General features: G+C 24.6%; 1 protein-coding gene across 3 annotated transcripts in view; it reads right to left on the reverse strand.

The window, feature by feature from the left end:
• Positions 1 to 9,278: 9,278 nt before the first annotated feature.
• Positions 9,279 to 23,038, reverse strand: part of LOC117170678 (lysine-specific demethylase 7A-like) — a 55,102-nt gene continuing 41,342 nt past the window's right edge. For 2 of the 3 annotated variants that reach the window (XM_033357617.1, XM_033357616.1), the window contains exons 11-13: positions 22,833 to 22,880; positions 15,092 to 15,275; positions 9,279 to 10,350 (exon numbers count right to left, since the gene is read on the reverse strand). In XM_033357617.1, the coding sequence (XP_033213508.1) occupies positions 10,271 to 10,350; positions 15,092 to 15,275; positions 22,833 to 22,880 (312 nt within the window). In that variant the 3' untranslated portion in view covers positions 9,279 to 10,270. The remainder of the gene's footprint in view (positions 10,351 to 15,091; positions 15,276 to 22,832; positions 22,881 to 23,038) is intronic. The other variant, XM_033357618.1, reaches the window with a different exon arrangement.

Genomic DNA, 23,038 nt, shown 5'->3' on the forward strand with positions numbered 1-23,038 from the left:
TTAAAAAATGTTACGTAATATGTGAGCGCTCTCTTCAAACAAAAAATGTGTTTTTTTTAAAGGCAAAAACAGTTAAACCTAAGAACAAAAAATACATTTAACAAAATTAGTTTGATTTTCAAAGAGATAGTCAAATCCTTAAAGAAAACATAATAATTTACAAAAATTAATGATTTTGAGCTTATGTGAAGTTAGTCGCACATCGAGACCCCCGGCTCGACCATCATTTGTTCTTGATAATTTCAAATTGAAAGCGTTCGAAATTAAACGAAAATATATGAAATGATTTTTCAATTTAGAACGTTCCAATTCAAAATATTTTAGACAGGTAAAATCTTTCGGAATTTTGGAATTTCAAAGTAAAAGCTTCAAAAATTACAGAAATATAAATTTTTATTTAATTTAAAAAATTACGATTTAACGTAAAAATTAATTAAACAAACCTTTCTAAAATAAAAAAATTAAATAAAAATTCAACTTTATTTTCACCATTCAGAATAGAAAAATTTTCAATTATAAACATTTCGAAAGAATTTCTACATAAAAAGTAATTTTGAACAGAAAATATTTTTAAAAAATTTTTAAATATACATCAGAAACTTGAATAAATCCGAACTTCATTAAAAACTAAAAAAAATGTGTCGCGAGGAATTGTTATATTCCAACTTTTTTGTATTCAAATTCTTACAAATTTCTATTACTTTAATCAAATTTAATCGTTTAGATAAATTCTTTTATTTTTAATGGTTTCAATTTTAGAATTCTGAATTTTTATGATAGACGCTAAACTTTCCATTTTTCGCTATCAGAAGTATAAATTTTGCCAGTAAAATATAAAATGTTTGAATTTCGAAAAGTATAATTAAAAATGTTTAAATTCCCATTTAAAATTACGTTTTATTTTGAAAGTTTTTTTTAGAATAATTCAATTTTAAAGGTTTAGAATCGACATTTTCGCCATTTTTAAATGTTAAAATAAAGGTGGATTTATTGTTTGATTTTCCAAAAATTTGTTTAATTATTTTTTACGTTAAATCATAATTTCTTAAAATTAATTAAAAATTAAATTTCTAGAATTTCAAAAGCTCAAATTTGAATCGTTTCGAATTTAAATTTACCAAAACTTTTAGCTTCTAAATTATTCAGTTTTCAATGCGTTCCATTAGAAATAGTATGATTTTCATTCCTCTGAATTTTAAATAATCTACTTTTGACAATTCTAATCAGACAATATTCAATTTTTAACGTTTTGATATTGATCTGTTTTGAAATTTTAATCTAAAATCATTCAGTTTCGAAATTCTTGAATTCAAAATAAAATTGTTCAATTCTGAACGCTATGAATTAGAAATGAGACCATTTCAACTTCTTCTTAAGGACATTCTCAAAATTAAAAAAATTTTAGTTTGTAGGTTTTGGAATTTTGAAAGCTTCTGTATTACATTTTTTCAACTTACAATTATCAAATTTTAAATGCTTTTAGTCAGAAATGATACAAGTTTAATTATTAATTTTGTAGTAAAAAGTTATATGTTTTAATACAAAAAAATAGAATTTCAACAAAATAGTTCCATCTCAAACCAAGAATTTATTTTCTACCAAGAGATGAATTTTCGAACAAAAAAGACAAATTCTCAACAAAATACTTGAATTATTAATAAACAAATTCCATTCCTAACAAAAAAATGAATTTTCAACTAAAATTATGAATCTTCAACCAACATTTTTTTTTAAACGAAGTAGTTATTTTTTAGCTAAGTAGTTGAATTTTTAGCAAAAAAGACGAATTCTGAAAGAAAAAAGTAATATTTGATATTTAAACAATAAAAAATGTATTTTAAGTCGAAACAGGTTAAATTTAACCAAAAAAATATCGAAGTTTTAATAAAAAAGACAAATATTATTATTAACTTATATGATGAATCTTTCACTAGAATAGTTAGATTTGCAGTAAAAATAAAATTTCAAGGGTAAAAAACGAATTTTCAACAAAATAGTAAAATTTTTAACCAAAGACAAGAACTTTGAACGCATACGATGAATCAAAAAGATAAATTTGCAACTTTTATCATGAATTTTTCACTGGGATAATTAAATTTTCAATTAAAAACATTAATTATCAATAAAAAACGGATTTTCAACAAAATAGTTCAATCCAACAAAAAAAACGAATTTTGTAACAAGCAAAAAGGATTAATCTGTAAAAAAATCTGATTCATAGCTAGTATTCAGACAGTAATAGATATTAGTAAACAAATTTACTAATTTAAATTTTCAGATAACAAAACAGTTGCATTTTTAATTACAAAAATTAACATTTCTACCAAGAGACGAATTTTCAAATCTAAACAGTGAATAGTGAACAAAGTAATTAAATTTTTAACCAAAAACAATGTTTCAGACCAAAGAAATAACCAAAATTTCAACCAAATTGTTGAGTTTTCAAAACAAAACAAAAAGAATTTTCAACAAAACAGTTAAATTTTCACAAAAAAAATGAATTTTCAATAAAATAATTAAATTATTAACCAAATGGTAGAAAAGAAATCAGTACATATTACAGTTATTTGAGAAAAAGAACGAAAAAAGGGAAAAATTGTGTAGGCTGAAATTGAATTTGAAATTAATCGATTTTAAGTGTTTTCCAATTAGAAATGTTCAAATGCTAATACTCACATTTGTAAAAAAATTAAAACTTTTAATACTGATTCACGAAATTATAAATTGTTTAATTTCTAACTATTAATTAAAAACTTTAGCAAAATGAAGCTTTAATGTTCTCAATTAAAATGGTAAAATTTTTCTAATTTTTAATTTAAATAGATAATTTTTTACTTTAAATAGACATGAATTTTTGTTTTATGCACAAAATATAATTATTTATTATAGTATTCAAACTATAAGTTGAAACGTTTCCTCCTCTTCTCGCAAGAGAACATTTGAAGATGCCAATGATGTAATCTTGACTCCCGCGCTAAAATAAAAAATCCTATTTATAAATGTATATTTTTTACTCAATTTTAAGTTCAGTAGACTAGAATTAGATATTTCGTACAATAATCTATCTGTATAATTAGATACATCAAAATAATTTAAGTTTTTTTTTAGCGACATATTTTATTTTATAAGACAATTTTGACGCATTTTTTTCATTAAGTTTTCAAGATACATTAGTGATCGGAAACAGCAGGATCTCGGCACAATATTCTTCTTTTATAAAGTTATTTCATCGAAGACTAAAAGTGACTTTGATGAAAAAGGCTATTGCAGGTTTTTCTTTATATACATCAAGTCGGTGAATGCAAAAACAGACTTTAATTTCCAAGACGTTATTTACAAAATAGCTTTGATGTAGAAAATACACAGAGTGAGGTACAAAAAAGTTGCATTACGAAATAATTTTGGCTTACTCTGCACATTATTCTACTTACTTAATCTAAAAGAGCAACTATATATTGAAACTACAAACTAAAAATATGTAGTTCATCTTATAATAACAAGTCTTTTTCGTATAATTTATAATCGTACAAAAGTTTTTGTTCAGGTCGATGTCAAAATCTCTTGAAAACTTGAATCATTCACTTGATTCTGACTACCACTATCACTATTACTACTACTTCTACTACTACTACCAGTACTGAGAAAAGTTATTTAATAAATTTGTATTTGAATATATTTCTTAAGACATAATGCTGCGCTTCGTAAATTTAATGCATACATTCTAACAACGAAAGTTAGTATTTAAAAGCATAATATCTGTTATATGAGAAAGAAATAAGTGAAAAAGTAACACATAGATTCTCTTATGACTATTGGTTAGGGAAAATCCATTAATTATGTAAGAACAATTATTTAAACCTTAAATCACCTGATGTAAGATTATAAATTTTTACTCAAAATATCAATTATTTCCACCTTAGAGGAGATTTCAAGGGATTTCAAATATCTCCACTGATTTGAAAGTATTTGAAAGATTTCAAGTAATTTCAAATCACTATAAAATATTTCAAAGAATTACAAAATTTTTACTGCATTTATGAATTTTTTTTAAAAGCTTTTCAGGGATTTCATGAGATTTCAAGTAATTTCAAAATATTTCAAGATGTTACAAAAGTTTTAGGGTATTTTAGACAATTCCAAATTATTACGAGAGTTTTAATCAGACTCCCAGAGATTTCACTGTATTTTGGGGGGATTTTAAGGAATTAGGAAGATTTCCATGGATTTTACGAGATTTCGAAAAAAAACGAGATGTCTTACGAATTTTCAAGGATATCGGACGATTTTAATGGAATTTTGAAGATTTCAAGGGATTTAAAAAATGTGTAAATATTTCAAATTCTTTTAATTCTTTACTTGATACAAAAGTAATTTTACGAATTGTAAATGTTTTATATCAGGGGATTTTAAGCCATTTAAAGAGATTACATAAGATTTTCGGGAATTTACAAAAATTGCAGACATCAAATGATGTTAATGAATTTTAAGAAGGTTTCGTTGATTTCACGGGATTATAAAAGAATTTTAAAATATATCCAGAGATTTTAGAGTATTTTCGAATATTATCAAGGATTTTCAGGGCTTTTTAGGGGTTTTAATGGATTTTAAATATTGCTAGGGATTTCAATAAATTCGGAAAGATTCCCACGAGTTTTAAAGATTTCAATCAATTTTAACGAGATTTCAAAGGACTAAGTATTTCAAGGAATTTCAAAAACTTTACGGAATTTAAAGAGATTTCCAAAATTTTGTTTAGGGGTTTCATGAAATCTTCAAAGGATTTCAATTGATTTTTAGGAATTTTACAGAATTGGGTTTCCGCTGATTTCAAAGGATTTAAAAAGATTTCGAAATGAGGCACGGAATTTGAAAGGATTTTAAAGCATTTCATGTGATACCGAAATATTTTTATAAATTTTGAATGATGTTAGGGGATTTTGAGAGATTTTGAAGATTTGAACGGATTTAAAGGGATTTCGAAAGGTTTCAAAAAAGGTTAAAAAAATTTCTACAGATTTCAAAGGATTTTAAGGGATTCTAAAGTAATAGGTGATATAAAGAAATATTTCCACAAATTATGAAAGATATCTAGGAATTTTACTGAGATTTCGAGGATTTGAAGGGATTTAATGAGCCTTCAAAATATTTCAGAACACTTCAGGAGATTTTAAAAGATTTTCTGTCATACAGAATCTATTTATCGAAATTTGAAGGATATCAAGGGATTATAATGGGAATTTCGAAAATTAGAAGGGATTTGAAGAGATTTCATAAGATTTCAAGGGATTTAAAAAGATTTGCAAATCATTCAAAGGATTTAACCAATTAACGACCAAAGCTATCAATTTTATAACATGAGTTTGACCGACAAATGTATGGGTAAACAATAAATAGATCAAAAGTACTGTTCCTTATGTTTTTGGGCGAGCTAAATTCGAATCCGTGGTCAGAATTCGAATATTTTGACTTCAAAATTAAATATGGCGGTTTTTGTATACAAAAATAGTGAAAAATGTTTGATGTTTCATTTTTATAATTTTTTTCAGGCATAAGACGCTTTAATATCTTAAAATTTCTTCAACAATCGGTGCTTTAAATTCTTAAACATTAACAGAAAATTTATATATATATGTTTTTTCTTCCAAAATGGCGGACAAAATGCAAAAATGTTCCAAAAACTGTTTTTTTCCATCATCTTTGTTTTTCTCAAAAACTTGAAACTTTAAAAAAATGTTCCATGGAATAAAAATGTCTTGAAATTAACCATAGAACACTATGAACTTTTTTTTAGATTTTTTAGAAAAAAATTTTGATTTTTCAAAAAATCAAAAATTTGAAATTTGCAAAAAAAATGTTCAAAAAATCTGAAAAAATTCAAGAAGATTCTTTGACTAAGTCGACATTTTTATTCTTGAAAAATTTGTACCACAGCCTATAGATTTTGGGAAATAATTGATCAAACTTCATGCGAATTCTTTTCGCATCATGTTTGATCAATTACTTCCAAAAATCGATAGGCTCTGGTACAAATTTCCCAAGAATAAAAATGTCTTAGAATTAGTCACAGAATATTCTTGAATTTTTTCAGATTTTTTGAAAATTTTTTTGCAAATTGCACATTTTTGATTTTTTGAAAAATCAAAAATTGTTTCTAAAAAATCTAAAAAAAATTTCATAGTGTTCTATGGTCAATTTCAAGACATTTTTAATCTATGAAACTTTTTTTAAATTTTGAAGTTTTTGAGAAAAACAAATATGATAGAACAAAACAGTTTTTGGGACATTTTTGCATTTTGTCCGCCATTTTGGAAGAAAACATATATATAAAAATTTTCTGTTAAAGTTTAAGAATTTTGTGCACCGATGTTTGAAGAAATTTTTAGATATTAACGCGTTTTACTTTAGCGTTCAAATTTAGCTCACCCAAAAACATAAGGAACAGTACTTTTGATCAACTTATTGTTTTATTATACCCAGAAATTTTGCGGTCAAACTCATGTTATAAAATTGATAGCTTTGGTCGTTAATGGGTTAAGAGGATTTCATGATACCAAAGTAATCTTACGAATGTTCAAAGCTATCGGCGGATTTTAATGGGATATCGAAGATTTGAAGGGATTTAAGAAGATTTTATTAGATTTCAGGGAATTAAAAATTTTTTTTAAAGATTCGGAAGGATTTCAAAGGATTTTAAGGGATTTCATATGAAACCGAAGTAATTTCAGGAATTCTGAAGGATATCAGGGGATTTTAATGGGTTTTTAGGCGGCCTAAAAAGATTTCATAATATTTTAGGAAATTTTCCAACAAGAGTAAAGATATCAAATGATTTTAAGAGATTTTAAGGGAGTTTCGTTTGACTTCTCGGGATTTTAAAAGATTTCAAGAGAATTCCAAAATATATCCAGGGATTTTATAGAATTGCAATATATACATAAAATATACGCAAAGCATATTAAAATATTTGGAAATATTCCCAATACTTTTAAAGATTTCAATCAATTTTAAAGGGATTTCAAAAGACGACACAGTATTTCAAACAATTACAAAAACTTTGCGCAATTTAATGAGATTTTCAAAGCTTTTTTAGGGGGATTTCATTAGATCTTAAGGAATTTAAAAATATTTCATGAGATTACAATAGTTTTAGGGTATTTTAATCGATTACAAAGGATTTCAATTAATTTTGAGGGATTTGAAGGAATTAGGAAGAGTTTCGCGAATTTCAAGGAATTATAAGAGATTTCGATATATTTCAAAATAAATCACGAGATTTTTAAGGATTCTAAAGGATTTAGTAAGATGTCCTAAAAATGCAAGGAATTTAAAAGGATTTCCTAATATTATAAACTATTGTAAGGGGTTTCAAGGATTTTTAATGGTTTTTAATATATTGTGAGAGATTTCAGGAGATTCGGAAGATACCCACGTAAATTTTCTAAATTATTCACAGGATTTCAAGGCTTTTACTTAATTTTGAGAGATTTTAAGATATTAGAAGGTATTTTAAAAAAATTCGAAATGAGACACGGAATTTGCAAGGATTTTAAAGAATTTCATAATATGCCGAAAAAAATGTATAAAAGTTGAAGGATATTACGGAGTTTCAATTAGATTTATAAGATTTGAAGGGGTTTCAAAAGGATTTCAAAAGGTTTCAGATGGTTTTAAAAAATTGCTACATATTACAAAGAATTTTAAAGTATTACAGAAACATTTTCATGAATTTTCCAGGATATCTGAAAACTTGAATGAGATTTCAAAGATTTGAAGGGACTTGAAAAGATTTCAAAATATTTCAGGAGATTTCAATATTTAACGGAATTTCAAAGGATTTCCTTATAATATAAAAGATTTTAAGGCATTTAGAGGAATTTTAATAACTTACATTTTTTTATTATATTGCAATGAATTTTAAAGCATTCGGGAAAATTCTCACGGATTTTAAAGATTTCCAGAGATCTCGTTAGATTTCGAAATATTTCACGAAACTTCAAGGATTTTAGCATGGTTTTAGACATTTTAAGGAATTTCCACGGTTTCAAAACTATTATAAGAGAGTTTTATGGAATTTTGAAGATTTCAAAGATTTTTACCGTTTTTGAAGGCTTTCAAGGAATTTCCAGAGAGTTCAATCGCTTTAAAATCATTGCAAGAGATTATTTATACAATATTCATAAAATTCAAAAGAATTTTCACATGATTTAAATAATTTAAAATGATTTTTCAAGTAGATTTTTAAATAAAAGATTCGTAAGATTTTTTGACACCCCCCTACTCAACTCAAAAAAGCCTTACGTAATTAATGGACGCTCCCTCAGGAGATAACCAAGGATATATACATACATTCGAAACACTCAAATTAGCCACATCGTATTACGAGATTGCAATAATATGATAGCTCATCAAGGCCGATTTCATATGAAATCCTGCATATAAAATCGGACAGTATGATCCTGGTGATGTCACGGAATTTGTTAGGGCCAAAATATAATATTTTCCAAAGAGATCCTAAATATTTATGTGAATTTTGAAAAAAAATTAACGAGAATTTTCCTCAAAATGTGGTATCTTGGAAATAAAATGACATAATTTAATTCTCTTCTCGGCAACTTATACAACAGAAAAACTATTTTCATACTATAAAATAAATCTTTCAAAATATCAATTCCTTTTTTTTTGCGTATCGGCACCACAAATTTACGAAATTTATAATTGAATTTTCCAAAATTCTTCATAAAATTACGAAATTGAAACGGAATTTTAATAAATTTACCTTAAAATAAGAAAAAAGTTTCGTAATTTTCTGTGACATACAAGTTTCGGAATTTTCAGATATAATGTATCAAAAAATTCTGTAACTAAAACGGAAAATTACGAAACTTTCCAAATTGGTCATAATTTTCTGAAATGCATCATCTAATGACATAATTTTGTAGAATAGAGAGAAATAAAAACTTCCGGAATTTAAATTAAAAAAAAACAACTAAAAATGTTTATTAATGAGATAAAAATATTCTAAATTACTGAAGTATCAATATTCCTGAAAAAAATATTATGATATTTTGATGGGTTCAAAGAATATTCTATTTCACAAGTGTACGTGCATGTATAAAAAGTTTTATTGAACATTTTTTTATCTGTTAGAATAATATTTTATTTGATATCCTGCATGTTGCATAGATTTAAATTTAAAAGATTTCTTTGAATTTTGAATCTATGTAGGATGCTACATATAAAATAAAATATTATTCTAACAGATATAAAAAATACTAAATAAAATTGGGTTATTTGTGAATTAAAAATTTGGGTAATTAGAATTGTCGGGCATTTATTAATCGTGAAGTTGAAATTTCGTTACTTTCAAAATTCTGCTTTCAAAGTTTCGGGGAAAATTGAAGTTTCTGAATTTTTCTAGTCTCATTAACTTTTCCTTTCGGAATATTTCAATTTCATTACTAAATATTTTCGGTGTTTTCATTTTTCGACAACATTATGTCATGCCGTATAACTATAGTTTCTTTCCATTGGTTCCCAAGATACAACTTTTTAAAGAAAATGTTTGTTAATTTTCTTCATAATTCACTTAAATATTTAAGTAAAATTAAGTTTCTAACAAAAAAATATCAGTGAAAACCAAAAAATATTCCTGCCTGATTTCACATGAAATCGGCCTCAAAAAGAATTTGAAATATTGTATTCAATAGCGCTTTGTTGTTTGACAACAAAATTATTTTAAGTCGATTTGAAAATCATGCAAGCTTTCAATAATCAATTCGCAGTTTTAGTGAAATTGTATCGTATAAACACTATTTCTAAAAATACATTCAGAAGTTGATTCGCAACCTAATATTTTCATTTTGTTTTTAAATTCATCGTATGTACAGCGCAAAAATAAATAATAGATTATGAAATGTCTGAGGTATTCGACCTTAAACCAATCTACGTAATCTACAAGCCTAATATAATTATTTTTTCACACTACTAGGCAATAATGTTACTTTTACACGTATATAATATTTAATATTTTAACCAAACATAAATTGATCACGAGAAATAAGTATTATATCAATTCGATCTGAATACTGAGCTCGGAAGTCTCTCTATACATTGAGAAAACATTGAAACTGAAAGAATAAAAAAATATGAAGAAAAAAAAATGTATAAGGAAATCTTCATGTTATTTACACTGCAGTTGAAATATACCCGGCATAATTTTCGACGAAAGAAAGGAACTCCAAGAGAATGGTCTTGACCATCTTTTTAACTTTCAATGTATCATTTTATGAATTTTTAAAATTTTTCCCAATCGTTGTTTCGCTGTTTTCATACCCTTTTTTGGTTTACGCTCTGAAAGAAAATTTTAAATCATGATAATTTATGTTTCTCAAATGCATTGAGCATTTACGAGAATCTGTCCGGAAAAAATGCCCTGAAAATTTCCAGGCTACAAACGACTCGGAAATGTAAATAATTTTGCGAGTTTATTATAAATAATGTTTTTTACAGTGTCTAGGGATTCCATGAATATGTTTGATTTAGAAAGCTTTGAAAAATTATGACAAAATATTCTTAAATGGATTAGTACCATCGATTAATTAAATAATTAAATAGCACTAAAAAAAGATTTAATCATTTCTTCAATCCGTCTCTAAAATCCACAAATTTGAATAACAATTCAAACAAAAATTTATGTTATCATCTTATACTTCAAATTCAGTGCATCTTTACATAAAATTAAGCTAGGTATTATAATAAATTTAATTTAAACGGCTCCAAACTCCTATATTTTCAAGTAAAAATATTCAATTTCAACCAGACAGATGAATTTTTAACCAAATAGTTCAGTTTTTAACCAAACAGTTTAATTTTCTACCAAAAAGACGATTTTTCAACAAAATACACGAATTCTTCGCCGAATAGTTGAATTTGCAATTAAATATTTTCCGCAAAAAGAAAAATAATTTCCAACAAAAGTGATGAATTTTCAACTAAAATGATGAATATTTAACTGAAATACTTGATGCTTCAATGAAAAAGATGAATTTTCAACAAAACAATTAAATTTTCAATTAAAAAATATAATTTTTCAATTTAAATAGATGATTTTTAAACTAAAAAGGTCAGTTTTCCAAAAAAACAATTGAACCAAATAGTTGAATTTTCAACAAAAAAAAATCAATTGTCAACCAAATATTTGAAATTAGAACTAAAAAATATTAGATTCGGGCAAAAATGGAATACTTTAATTTAACGTTAAAAAAAATTATTTTAAACACACAAAAAAAATAAATTCCCACCAAAATGATGAATCTTCAAAAGTATAGATGAATTTTAAACTAAAAATATGAATGAGGAAAAGAATGTATCTAAATAGTCGATTTTTGAACGATAAAAAAAGTTTTCAAAAAAAAAATGGAATAATTAAATGTTCAGTTTAAAAAATTAATTTTCAACTGAAGCGATGAATTCTGAACTGGAACAGATGAATTTTAAACCAAAAAGGAAAATTTAAAAATAATTGGTTTAAGTTCCAATCAAGAAGATGTATTTTCATCTAAAATGAAGAATATTTGACTAGAAAACTTGAATTTTCACCCTAAAAGATGAATTTTCAATTTAAAAGATTGATTTTTAAACAAAAAAATTAATTTTCTACCAAAAGTACGATTTTTCAACAAAATACATGAATTCTCAACCAAATAGTTGAATTTTCAAGTGAAGAATACAAATTTTCAACGAAAAATGTTTATTTTAAACTAAAAGAGTTCAATTTTTAACCAAAAATGGAACAGTTAAATTTTCAGTTGAAAAAATTAGTTTTTAACAAGCTGATTAATTTTAAACTAAAATTATGAATTTTCAACTGGAACATTTGCATTTTAAAACAAAAAGATGAATTTTCAACTAGAATAGTTGAATTTCCAACCAAAAGATGAATTTTCAACGAATAAGATTAATTCCAATCCAAAAGAACAAATTTTTAACAAAATACATATATAAATTTCGAACTCAAAAAAATAAATTGGAATTGTTATATTTTCAGTTTAAAAAATAATATTTTTTAACCCAAACAAAAAAAACTAATTTTTAAAATAATAGTTACATTTTCGAACAAAGTGATGAATTTTCAAATAAAATTATGCATCTTCAATTAGAATAGTTGAATTTTAAACCAAACAGATAAATTATCATCTAAAATTGTGAATCTTTCACTAGAAAATTTACATTTTCAACAAAAAATTAAATAGTTTAAAAAATTAAGTTTGCCCAAAGCGATACATTTTAAACTAAAATTATGAAATATTGAACTGAAAAAATTACATCTTCAGTTGAAAAAAACTGATTTTTAAATAAAAAATGTAATCAAAATAATTATTTCAAATGTAATAGTTGAATTTTCAGTAAAAAAATTAATTTCCAACAAAAGAAAAACACAATTTTCAAAAAAAGTAGCATATTTTTCAACCAGAGATAAATTTTCAAATAAACAATGAATCTTCAACCAACATAATTTATTTTTAACAAAAGAGGTTAACTTTCAACCTAGTAATTAAATTTTCATCCCAAAAAAGGTGAATTCTGAAAAAAATGTAGTAGTTGATATTCGAAATCCAAAATTTTAATTTTAATCAAAAATAGTTGGTTTCAAAAAAAAAATATGACGTTTCAACATGACTTGAATTTTTAATTAAGATTTTTCAGTCAAGAGGATTAATTTCCTACCAAAAACAAGAAAATTTTCAATAAAACACATGAATTTTCTACCAGATACCTGAATTTAAGCAACAATAAAAAACAAATTTTCGCTAAATATGTAAATTCTGCCTCAAAATAAATATAGGGTTGCTCAAGGTCAGGGAATTCCAGAAAGTTAGTGAATGTCAGGAAATTTAAAATTCGCCAGGGAAATTCGGAAAATATCAGAGAGAACCTGCCAAAGTCAAGGATTTTTCAATAAACTGAAATTGAAGTTAATTTTATTTAAAATTTGATAATTCTGTTAGAAATTTCTTAGTTTTTATTGAAAATTTATTGAAAATCCATTCAATTATTCGGTAAGAAAAAGACCTTTTTTTGTTTGGCTGAAGATATATCATTTTAGTTAAGCATTCTCTTCTTTGACTGAAAATTGAACTATTACATTTATTTTATCTATCTTTTATTTATAGAAATTTAATCTTTTTGGTTGAAAATTAATTTTTTGTGTATGAGATTCGTCATTTTAGTCGACTAATCAGCTCTACGTTTCAAAACTTAACTAATTTGTTAAAAAATATTTTTTTTTTTAGTTAAAAAGTAATTTTTTTTTTGAAAACTCATTTTTATTGGGTTAAATATGCAATTATTTTTGTAGAAAATTCATATTTTTTTTAAATTCAATTTTGTTTATTAAGAATTCATATTTTTGGGTTGAAAACAACCATTTTGCAGGCTTGCATTTTTGACTTAACCCTTTTTGGATTAGAATTGCAATATTTTGGATATTTTTTTATCTAATAAAAAATCTTTTTTGGTTGAAAAATTTAACTCTTTTGTTTAAGTTTCCTGTTTTTGGTTTGAAAATTAGTCTGCTTTGTTTGAGGATTCAATTAATTTATGGAAAATTCATTTTTTTTTTTTGTTAATTCAACTGTTTTTTATCAAAAAATTTGTGTGTGAAAATAAATACTACTACACATTTTTGATAAGAATTCATTTTTTTAAATCAAAGATTCATCACTTTGGTTTAAAAGTGAACTACTTTGAAGAAATTTTTAAAATTATTTCTCAGTTAAAAAACTTAATTTTTTAATTGTGAAATTAATTCGAAAATTAATCTCGAAATGTATGTAGCGATAAAATTGACTAATCGTACAGAAATTTCGGTGGAAATAGCCAATGTCTAATTTAAAACAAAGTATATATTTTTGCAGATTTCAAACACAAAATTGAAATGCTTTTTAAGAATTGTGAAAGGCTTCAAAACAATAAAAACATTTTCTTAAGATTCCTAGGAAAATTGGAAATGTTTTTTAATGTTGACAAATTATTTTAAAATATTTAAAAAGACTTAAAAAATCGTCAAAAAAGTATCTGAAAGATATAAAAGCAATGTTTTTTTAATTTTCAGGATTTTCTAAATGTGTTAGATAAAACTCGAATCATTTTAAAATATATTTATAGGATTTTTAGAAAAACCTGCAAAATTAAAAAAAAATGTCCTTAAATAATTCCTTAATTAAAATATTTTAAAATATTCTCTTAGAATAAATATTCAAAATGAAAAATCATTTTCAATTTTACCAAGTATCTTAAAAACAAAAGTCTACGAAATTTTAACGATACAAGATTTTCCATACCAAACAATTCAGTTTCAAATTGTTTAATTTTAAATATTTTTTTTCAATTCACTTGTCTTAAATGAACAGTAAAATATTGCTAAATATTAAATAGCTATTCCATTTTATAAATCAAAAAATTCCAAAATCAAAGTGTAACAAATTGAATATTTTAGACTGAAACAATATTTTTAATTTAATAAAAGCCTTTAATTAAGCTATTTTTAGGCTCAAAATAGTTTATAAAGTTTTGAATTAGCGTTTACATTTTTTTCAATGACTAAAACTTTTGAATAAAAATAAATAATCAATAAAAATTTAATTTTTAAAGTTAAAATCTGGAAATTAAAGTACAGATCCAAATTAAAATTTATTTATTTATATATACAGTTCATGAAATAAACAATTTTTTAATCCAACATTTTTAACTTCCAACACTTTTAATTTTCAAATGTTTAAGTCTGCAAGACTAAATTGTAAAATTCTTTAAATTAAAAATGTACGCTTTAAAATAAAAATATAAAATCTTTAAAGAACCAGGTTTTAAAATTACACATTGTAAGCTGAATGATATCATAATTTAAAAAAATAACAATTCAACTAATTATTTTGAAAAAATATTAAAATCGATCTTGGACAAATTTTTCTTCTAAAATTTGTAAAATTCCCGATGAAAAAATATATTCACTGTCTTCTGATACATCACAATTTTGGATACTTTCTGGACAGGTCTCGTTGGTATTAAAAACAAATATTAAAAGAAAACTTACCAACTGGAACTGGCGCTGAAAGTTTTGCTTTAACATCTTTAAATCTGTTTGGACTTGTCAAAATAGAAGTGTATGTACTGGTGGGTTTGACAGTGTTCTCCATCGGTACAAATGAGCTAGCTGCAGGCGGTACAAGGGATACATCTTTTTGTTTTCTTTTATTGTATGTACGTTTGGACGTCGACTGTATACCATGAAACAGAAAATTTAGCTTTTGTAGTTAAATATCTGCGATAAGAAATTGTGTTAAAAATTATAATTTTAAATTAAAATTTCGTCCATACTAAGCACTCGAATAAAATAAAACATATTTTCATCAATTCTACAGTTTTATAATTTATTCTTCTGTTAAGAAACATGAAGAAATAGAAAAGCAGGCCTCGGTCTCATTTAAATAATGCACAATCATGTTAATAGTATCATACATTTTGAAAAATAGTAGCTAATTTAATTATTTTGTTAATTTGTTATACAAAATACGCCTCCCATAAAATCGCGTGAAATAATTTCGAATCTTTTAAATAGAATTGATATTCTCAATACCTTTTTTAAATACTTTGAATTTGTCTTGAATTCTACAAAATTCTTTAAAAACTGTTCAAAATGTTGAAATCTTGTTAAATTTTCTGGAATATTTTTAAATACCCTAATCTCTTTAAAAAATCCTTTGAAATTCCTTGAAATTGATAAATTTCTTAAAATCTTGTGAAATTTATTTTACAATCCATTAAAAGATATTAAAACCCCACCTTAAAATCTTGTAAAATTGCTAGTATTCCTAGTAAATAAAAAATAAAATCTTTTAAATTCTCTGAAACCCCATAAAATCTGATAAAGCTCTATAAAATCCCTTGCAATATTTGCTCATTTCTGAAATTACTTGAAATATTTTGAAATCCATTAAAATTCACTAAAATCTATTAAAAACTCTTAAATTCGGTTGAAATGTATAGAATTCGTTTACACTCCTATAGAAATTTTTTAATTCCTTGAAATCTTTGATCTTACATCTTTTAAAAACCCTTGTATTCTGTTGAAATTCTCTGATATCCCTGAAAATCTATCAAATTTTATTTAAATCCCTTTAAATCTTCGGAAATCATTTGAAATGCCGTAATCTTGAGAAATTTCATATCTTTAAACAAATTTAATCTTCAAAATCCTATGAGACCTCATAGAATCTCTGGAAATTTCTTGGAATCTTGTAAAATACCCTAAAATATTGCAATTTTTTTTAAATACATGAACACTTTCTAAATCTTTAAAGTGCATGAAGATCTGGTAAAATCCATTGAAATGCTTTAAAATTCAGTGAATTATCCAAAAATTTGTAATATCTCTAAAAAAACATCATAATTTTGAAAACTTTAAAACCCTCCTTAATCAGATTTACTTCTCTAAATCTCGTGAAATCCCTTGGAATCTTTTAAAATGCTATAAAAATTAAAAATATATCAAATCCTGTCAAATAATTTGATTAGTTAAATTCTTTTAAAACTCCTTGGAATCCGTTCAAATCTTCGAAATCCACTGAAACTCGATAAAATATTATAAAGACCTTAAAAAAATTGAAATCTTTGATATTTTTTTTAATTCCTTGAAATATTATAAAATCCACTAAAATTTATTAGACACTTGAATTATGTTGAAATACTCTAAAATCGTTGAAAATCCCTCTAATTTAATTTAATTCCCTTGAAATCTGTAGAATTTCTTTATAATCTCGTGAAATGTTAATTTGTTTGAAATCCTATAAATCCCTCAAATATTGTAAAATTCCGGCAAACCCCTGGAAATTTTGAAAATACCGGCAAAATTACTTGGAATCTTTGAAATCTCCTCAAATCATTGGAAATTCCTTAGTAATTTTTTAATCTCTTGCAATTTTCTAGAATTCTGCGAAATTCTTTGAAACCTCATGAAATTATTTTATTCTTTTAAAATACATTATTCTTTAAAATCCTTCGAAATTTTGTAAATCTCTCTAATGTTATAAAATCCCTAGAAATCTTTTGAAATCTCGTACAACATCTTGCAATCTTTAATATCTTTAAATTGTTTAAAACTTAAATTCTCTGAGAGCTCATAAAATTCCTTAAAAATGATGCAATCCTTGACATCCCCTCTGAAATCCCATAAGATATGATAAAGCCTTTTAAAATCATTTTAAATCTTTTATGTTTTCTGAAATTTCTTAAAATATTTAAAAATCCACTAACATCTATTAAAAACCCTTAAATTTGTTTGAAATCCTCTGAAATCCCTGGAAAAATCGTCAATTTTGTTTAAATCCATCGAAATATATAGAACTTCTGTATAATCTTATTAGATCTTTTTATTTTTGTTAAAATCCCATTAATACCTCAAATATTGTAAAATTCCTTGAAACTTTGTATATACCGTAAAAAATCTTTAAACTCCTGTCAAATTTCTTTTAAAATAGAATAAATTCTTTAAAATCCTTAGAAATTTTGTAAATTCCTAGGAATGTTTTGAAATCCCGTAAAACATCTTGAAATCTTTAATATCCTTTAAAATATTTGAATTTTTCAAATCATATGAGACCTCATACAGGGTGACCGTTTTAATCGAAGAAAAAATTCCCGGTCATTTTCCGGTTTTTTCTCGATTCGCAAACATTTTTCTCAGTCAAAAAATTTAAAAAATTGAACTCATTCGAAACATTTTTTTATTTAAAGTAATAAAAAATAAACAACAAATTAAATCATTCAAAGTGGATCTCTTGAATTATTAACTTTTAAAAGTGAAGTTGAAAAGTTTTTAATTTCAAAAAATTTGTATTCAAATGCTCAATAACTTACAGTCTTACGTGTATAATACAAAAAGTTAATAACACTTTTCAATTGAACAGTTTTAAATGAAATGCAGATAAACTGCGAAATTCAGAATTTTGAAAATTCATAAATTATAGAGTTCAAAAATTTAGATTAAATAGCAAAAATATAAGTCCATGTTAACATTTTCAATACACTAAATTAAAGAATCAATCAAGAACATTTTTAAAATTTTAAATTACATTATTAAGTTATTTTAGACTAGAAACATTAAAAATGTAAATTTTTCTAAATTTAAAAGTTCTTAACTTAGAAGTTAAATTATTTTAATTTTAAATAGTTTAGGCATCCTTGAAAAGCTTTAAAATTTGATTTCAAAATCTTGAAAAACCTAGCAGTTTTAAATTTGTTAAATTAATTGAATTTGTCCTACAACTTCTAGAAAATCCTGCGAATAAAAAAAAATTCCTTCAAATTTGGATTTATAAATAAGAATTGAACACTTACTATTTGTAGAAAAAATTAGTGTAATTTTAAGAGATATTTAGAAGTTTTAAAAAGATTCAAATTTAATTTAGCACTTGATATGATATCAAATAATTTAAACGAAGTGTGCATATCGACAAAATTCGACTATTCGTACCGAAATTTCGGTGCAAATATCCACAATCTAATTTAAAACAAAATGTAGATTTGTTCAGATTTCAAACAACGAATTTAGAAGCTTTTTAAGAATTGCACAAGGATTCAAAAAATAAACACATTTTCTTAATATTCGTAAGAAAATTGAAAATGATTTTTCATTAAAAAAAATTATTTTAACATAATATTTTAAAAGATTTTCAGAATAGTGAAAAAAGAAGCTGGAAGATTATAAGGAATTTTTTTTAAATTGCAGGGTTTTCTAAAAATTGTAGGAAAGATTTTATTCATTTAAAATTTTTTTAAATAGAACATTAAAAATGTTAACGTTTGAAGTTTAAAAGCGTTTCGAAATGTTAACAATTAACCGCTTTTTATGACAAATAATTAAGTTTCAAATTTATTATTTTTAAATATTTGGGGAACACCACCACCGTGACTGGTCAAAAAATCGATTTTTTGTTGCATTTTCTTAAAGTATATATATTCAAGAATATTTAGAAAAATTTTCAACTTAAAATCTTGAAAATTGACGAAGTTATATCCACGACTACTGTGCGCAACGAGATAATAATCGCATAAAAACCGCCGACAATCGAGCTAATACATAAACAAAAATATAAAAAAGGTCAAAACAATGCTGAAAATACTGAAGATGAACCATCATATGGCCCAGGAATAGACAGTTTAATTAAAGTATTAATATTTCATATATTATTTCAACTAGCACTATCTCACATGCAATGAAAACTTCAAACGCGTTTTTCTCAAAACGACTTTTTTTAACACGGTGGCATCGATTTCTCGAACACTAATGAACCGATTTTAATTTTTTTTTTTTAATTTTTGTACTTGTATTGGCTAAGGTTATTTTTTCAAGCCCTTAAAAAAAAGGGGAGTCAAAAAAGAACTAATTTTTCAAACCGGCGCCATTTTCTCAAAAAAAATAAAATTAAAAAAACCGCCACGTACAACGAAAGCGATTATTGTACAGATTAATACGATTTTTGGTTTTTTGCTTTCAGATGATTTTTCACTGCTGTATCGTTGCCACAAGGAGGGATCATTCTTCCATTACGTCATTACATTCATGTATATAACTAATGCAATTTTAAATATTTTTAAATCAAAATTTGTGTGAATATAGTTGAATATATGTTGAATAAATTATTATCTGTCCCATCCTCAAATAATTATTTCTACATACAAAAAAAATTCATGAAAATCACTTAATTTTCACGCTTTCACAGTGTTGTTCCTCCTTATGTAATTATTCTTTTTCTTAATTAAAAAATTTCAAATTGAATAGGTTAAAAAGTGAATTATTTAGACTGAAATAATATTTTTAATTTAATAAAAGCCATTAATTACGAATATATTATTATTAAGTTATTTTTAAGTTGAAAATTGTTTATAAAGTTTCAATCGCACCTTTACATTTTTTAATGATTAAGACTTTCGAATTGAAACAGTAACAATCTGGAAATTCTTCAACATTGAACGAATTTCGAATCGTTTTATCAAATAAATTATTCTTTAGTTTTTAATATTAAAAGTACAGACCCATTTCAAAAATTACTTATTCATTTATTTATATTTACAGTTGATAAAATAATACTGTTTTTTATCAAAAATTTTCAACTTCAAACGCTTTTAATTTTTAGTTGTGCAAGGCTCCAAGACTGCACTTTAGAATTCTTTAAATTAAAAATATACGTCTAAAAATAAAAATCCAAAATGAAGAATTTTTAAAGTAAAAGATCTTTTTATAATGCATTGTAAACTGAATGACGTCATAATTGAAAAAGGTTTCCATTCAAATTCAATAAATTCCCTGTCATTTCCCGGTCCAGCGGCCGCCTTGTCATAAAATCTCTTGAAATTTCTTAGAATCTTTGAAAATTTGAATTTTAAAATGGTGGATGTTGATTTAGACAATCAGCGAAGAATTTTGAAAACATTTTTGAAGGCAAAACGAAAAAATAATTGCATTAGCTTGCACATTGAGAAAACAGTAACAATTTTTATCTGTAAAATAGTAACAAATAGTCGCATAGTTAAAAAAAAAGTTTCAGTGGTAACTGAGTAGGAGGCCTGAAAATGTTACTCTATTGGTAAGTATGTGAGGGGCCGTACTTAAATTACCCAACGGGTTATAGGCCGTCTCCCCCTTATTGTACGTAATTTATGATATTTAGATAAAAATACACAGTTTCATATTTATGTACTTTAAATAAAAAAGAATTGTAATTAAGAAGATGAAGAAGATGAATTCTCAACAAAAACGTCTTATTTGAACATTTAATCCAGAAAGATAAAATTTTAATTAAAAAAAAATTAATTTTAAAACCAAAAAGAAGAATTTTTAAGAAATAAGGATTTTTCAGTCAGGAAAAAAATTCTCATAAAGTGATGAACCTTCACGCGAAAAGACGAATTTTCTGTATAAAAATTTAATTTTCAGCCAGAAAATATGACATTTAAGCAAAAAAAAATACTTTTCAATAAAATAGTGAAATTTTCAATCTTCATTAAAAAAAATCAACAAAGTAGTTAAACTTTTACCCACGCATTTTCAACAAAATAGTTAATTTTTCAACCATCGAGATGACTTCTCAACTAAAAAAATATGAATCTTGAGAAAAAATGATTTCTTAACAAAGGGTTCAAGCCTAACATTTGCATTTTTATCCAAAATAATGGAAATTCTACTAAAACAGATGAATTTTTTAATCCAAAGGAAAACTTTTCGAAAAAATAGTTGAATTTTCAACCCTAAAGTTTACAGTTTGCTTTTAAACGCATAAAAAAATTAATTTTAAACATGTAGATTTTTTACACAATAATTCAATTTTCAGCAAAACACAAAAGAGTTGAATTTTCAAACAAAAGTTGCATTATTATCTGAGAAAGATGCAATTTCAATTAAAATAGATGCATTTTAAAATTTTAAAAAAAAGTTGAATGTTTACCCGAAAAAGGTTTTAGTTGACTTTTCAGCTCCAAAACATGAAGTTTAAAGAACGAGTAAACTTTGTACGAAATAGTTGAATTTAAAAAAAGTTGAATTTTAAACCAAACAGTTGCATTTTTATCCAAGAAAGATGTAATTTCTACTTCAATATATGATTTTTAAAATAAAAGACATATTTTAAACAAAAAAGTTGAATTTCCATAAAAAAAAGATTTTACTTTTACTTTTTAACATCAAAATATGATTTTTAAATAAGAAGTCTATTTTTTGCGAAGATACTTGGATTTTCCCCCAAAAAAATGAATTTTCAACAAAACAGTTAAATTTCTGAACCAAAAATGATGACTTTTGAACAAAATTGTTAAATTTTAATCAAACAGTTGAATCTTTATCCAAGAAAGATGCAATTTCTACTAATATAGATGATTTTTTAAATTAAAAAGATAAATTAAAACAAAATAGTAAAATTTTCATCCGAAAAAAGTTTTAGTTGACTTTTCAGCAACAAAATATAGATTTTAAATAAGTAAATTTCCAGCAAAAAGAATGACTTATTAACAAAATTGTTAAATTTTCATAAAAATAATAATATTTATAAATAAATACATAATCTTCAGGAGGAAGCGACTGCAAAAAAAGAAATATAAATACAAGGCAATTAAACTAAGTTACCCCAAAACTTCATTAAAAAAATGTCTTAATTTTTCATTTTGCCGTGAATCTTAATAATAATTAAAAGCCAGAATCTAAAACTTGTAACATTTTTAACCTAGAATCTTTTATAAATGGAATAAAACCATTTAAAATTAAAATCGATATTTTTCACATTTATCCTGCTTGACAATTATTTAAAGTTATAGAAGTTCCCTGAATTCTGCAAGATTTTTTTTCTAAATCCTTGAATTTTTTCTGACCAATCAAATTCCTTGGATTTTGTTGAAATTGCTATTGTCTAGGTTGATTTTCCACTCACCAGGTATCTTTGGAACATAAAGTTAAACTCATGTTAAATTTCTCTACAATTACTGTGAATTATTTATTTCATTTGCGAATTTTCAAAAATTGCGTACGAAAATGAAAAAAAGCGTCCAAAAAATCGTAACAAAATTTCTCGACCCCTCCCATCCCCTTGGGCTTTTACGTAATTTAAGTACGGTCCCTAAAATATAATTAAGAATATTAAAATTATAACGAAAAAACTGTTGATTCACAATATATGGCATACATTTCTACTTCTTATGCATGAGTAACAATTAATTTGAGCATGCAAAATTAATGAACGAGTCGATTATGGAATAATTTTAAGAGCGAATCAAATTATTATGCCTACCAATTTTTTCTTGGTAGGGTTATCCACATCGCTATCTGAGTAATCATCCTGTCACGAATTTGGGTAAGCAGAGAAAAAAGAAACATAATATGCTTATTCAAATTCAAAAGTGCATGATGATATATTGTACATATTTATTTAAATTCATTTTCCTCAGTGTACAATGGATATTTTCGCCACGTTTTGAAGAATAATGAAACACAATA

The sequence above is a fragment of the Belonocnema kinseyi genome, chromosome 4, assembly GCF_010883055.1.
Source record: "Belonocnema kinseyi isolate 2016_QV_RU_SX_M_011 chromosome 4, B_treatae_v1, whole genome shotgun sequence".
NCBI lineage: Eukaryota > Metazoa > Arthropoda > Insecta > Hymenoptera > Cynipidae > Belonocnema > Belonocnema kinseyi.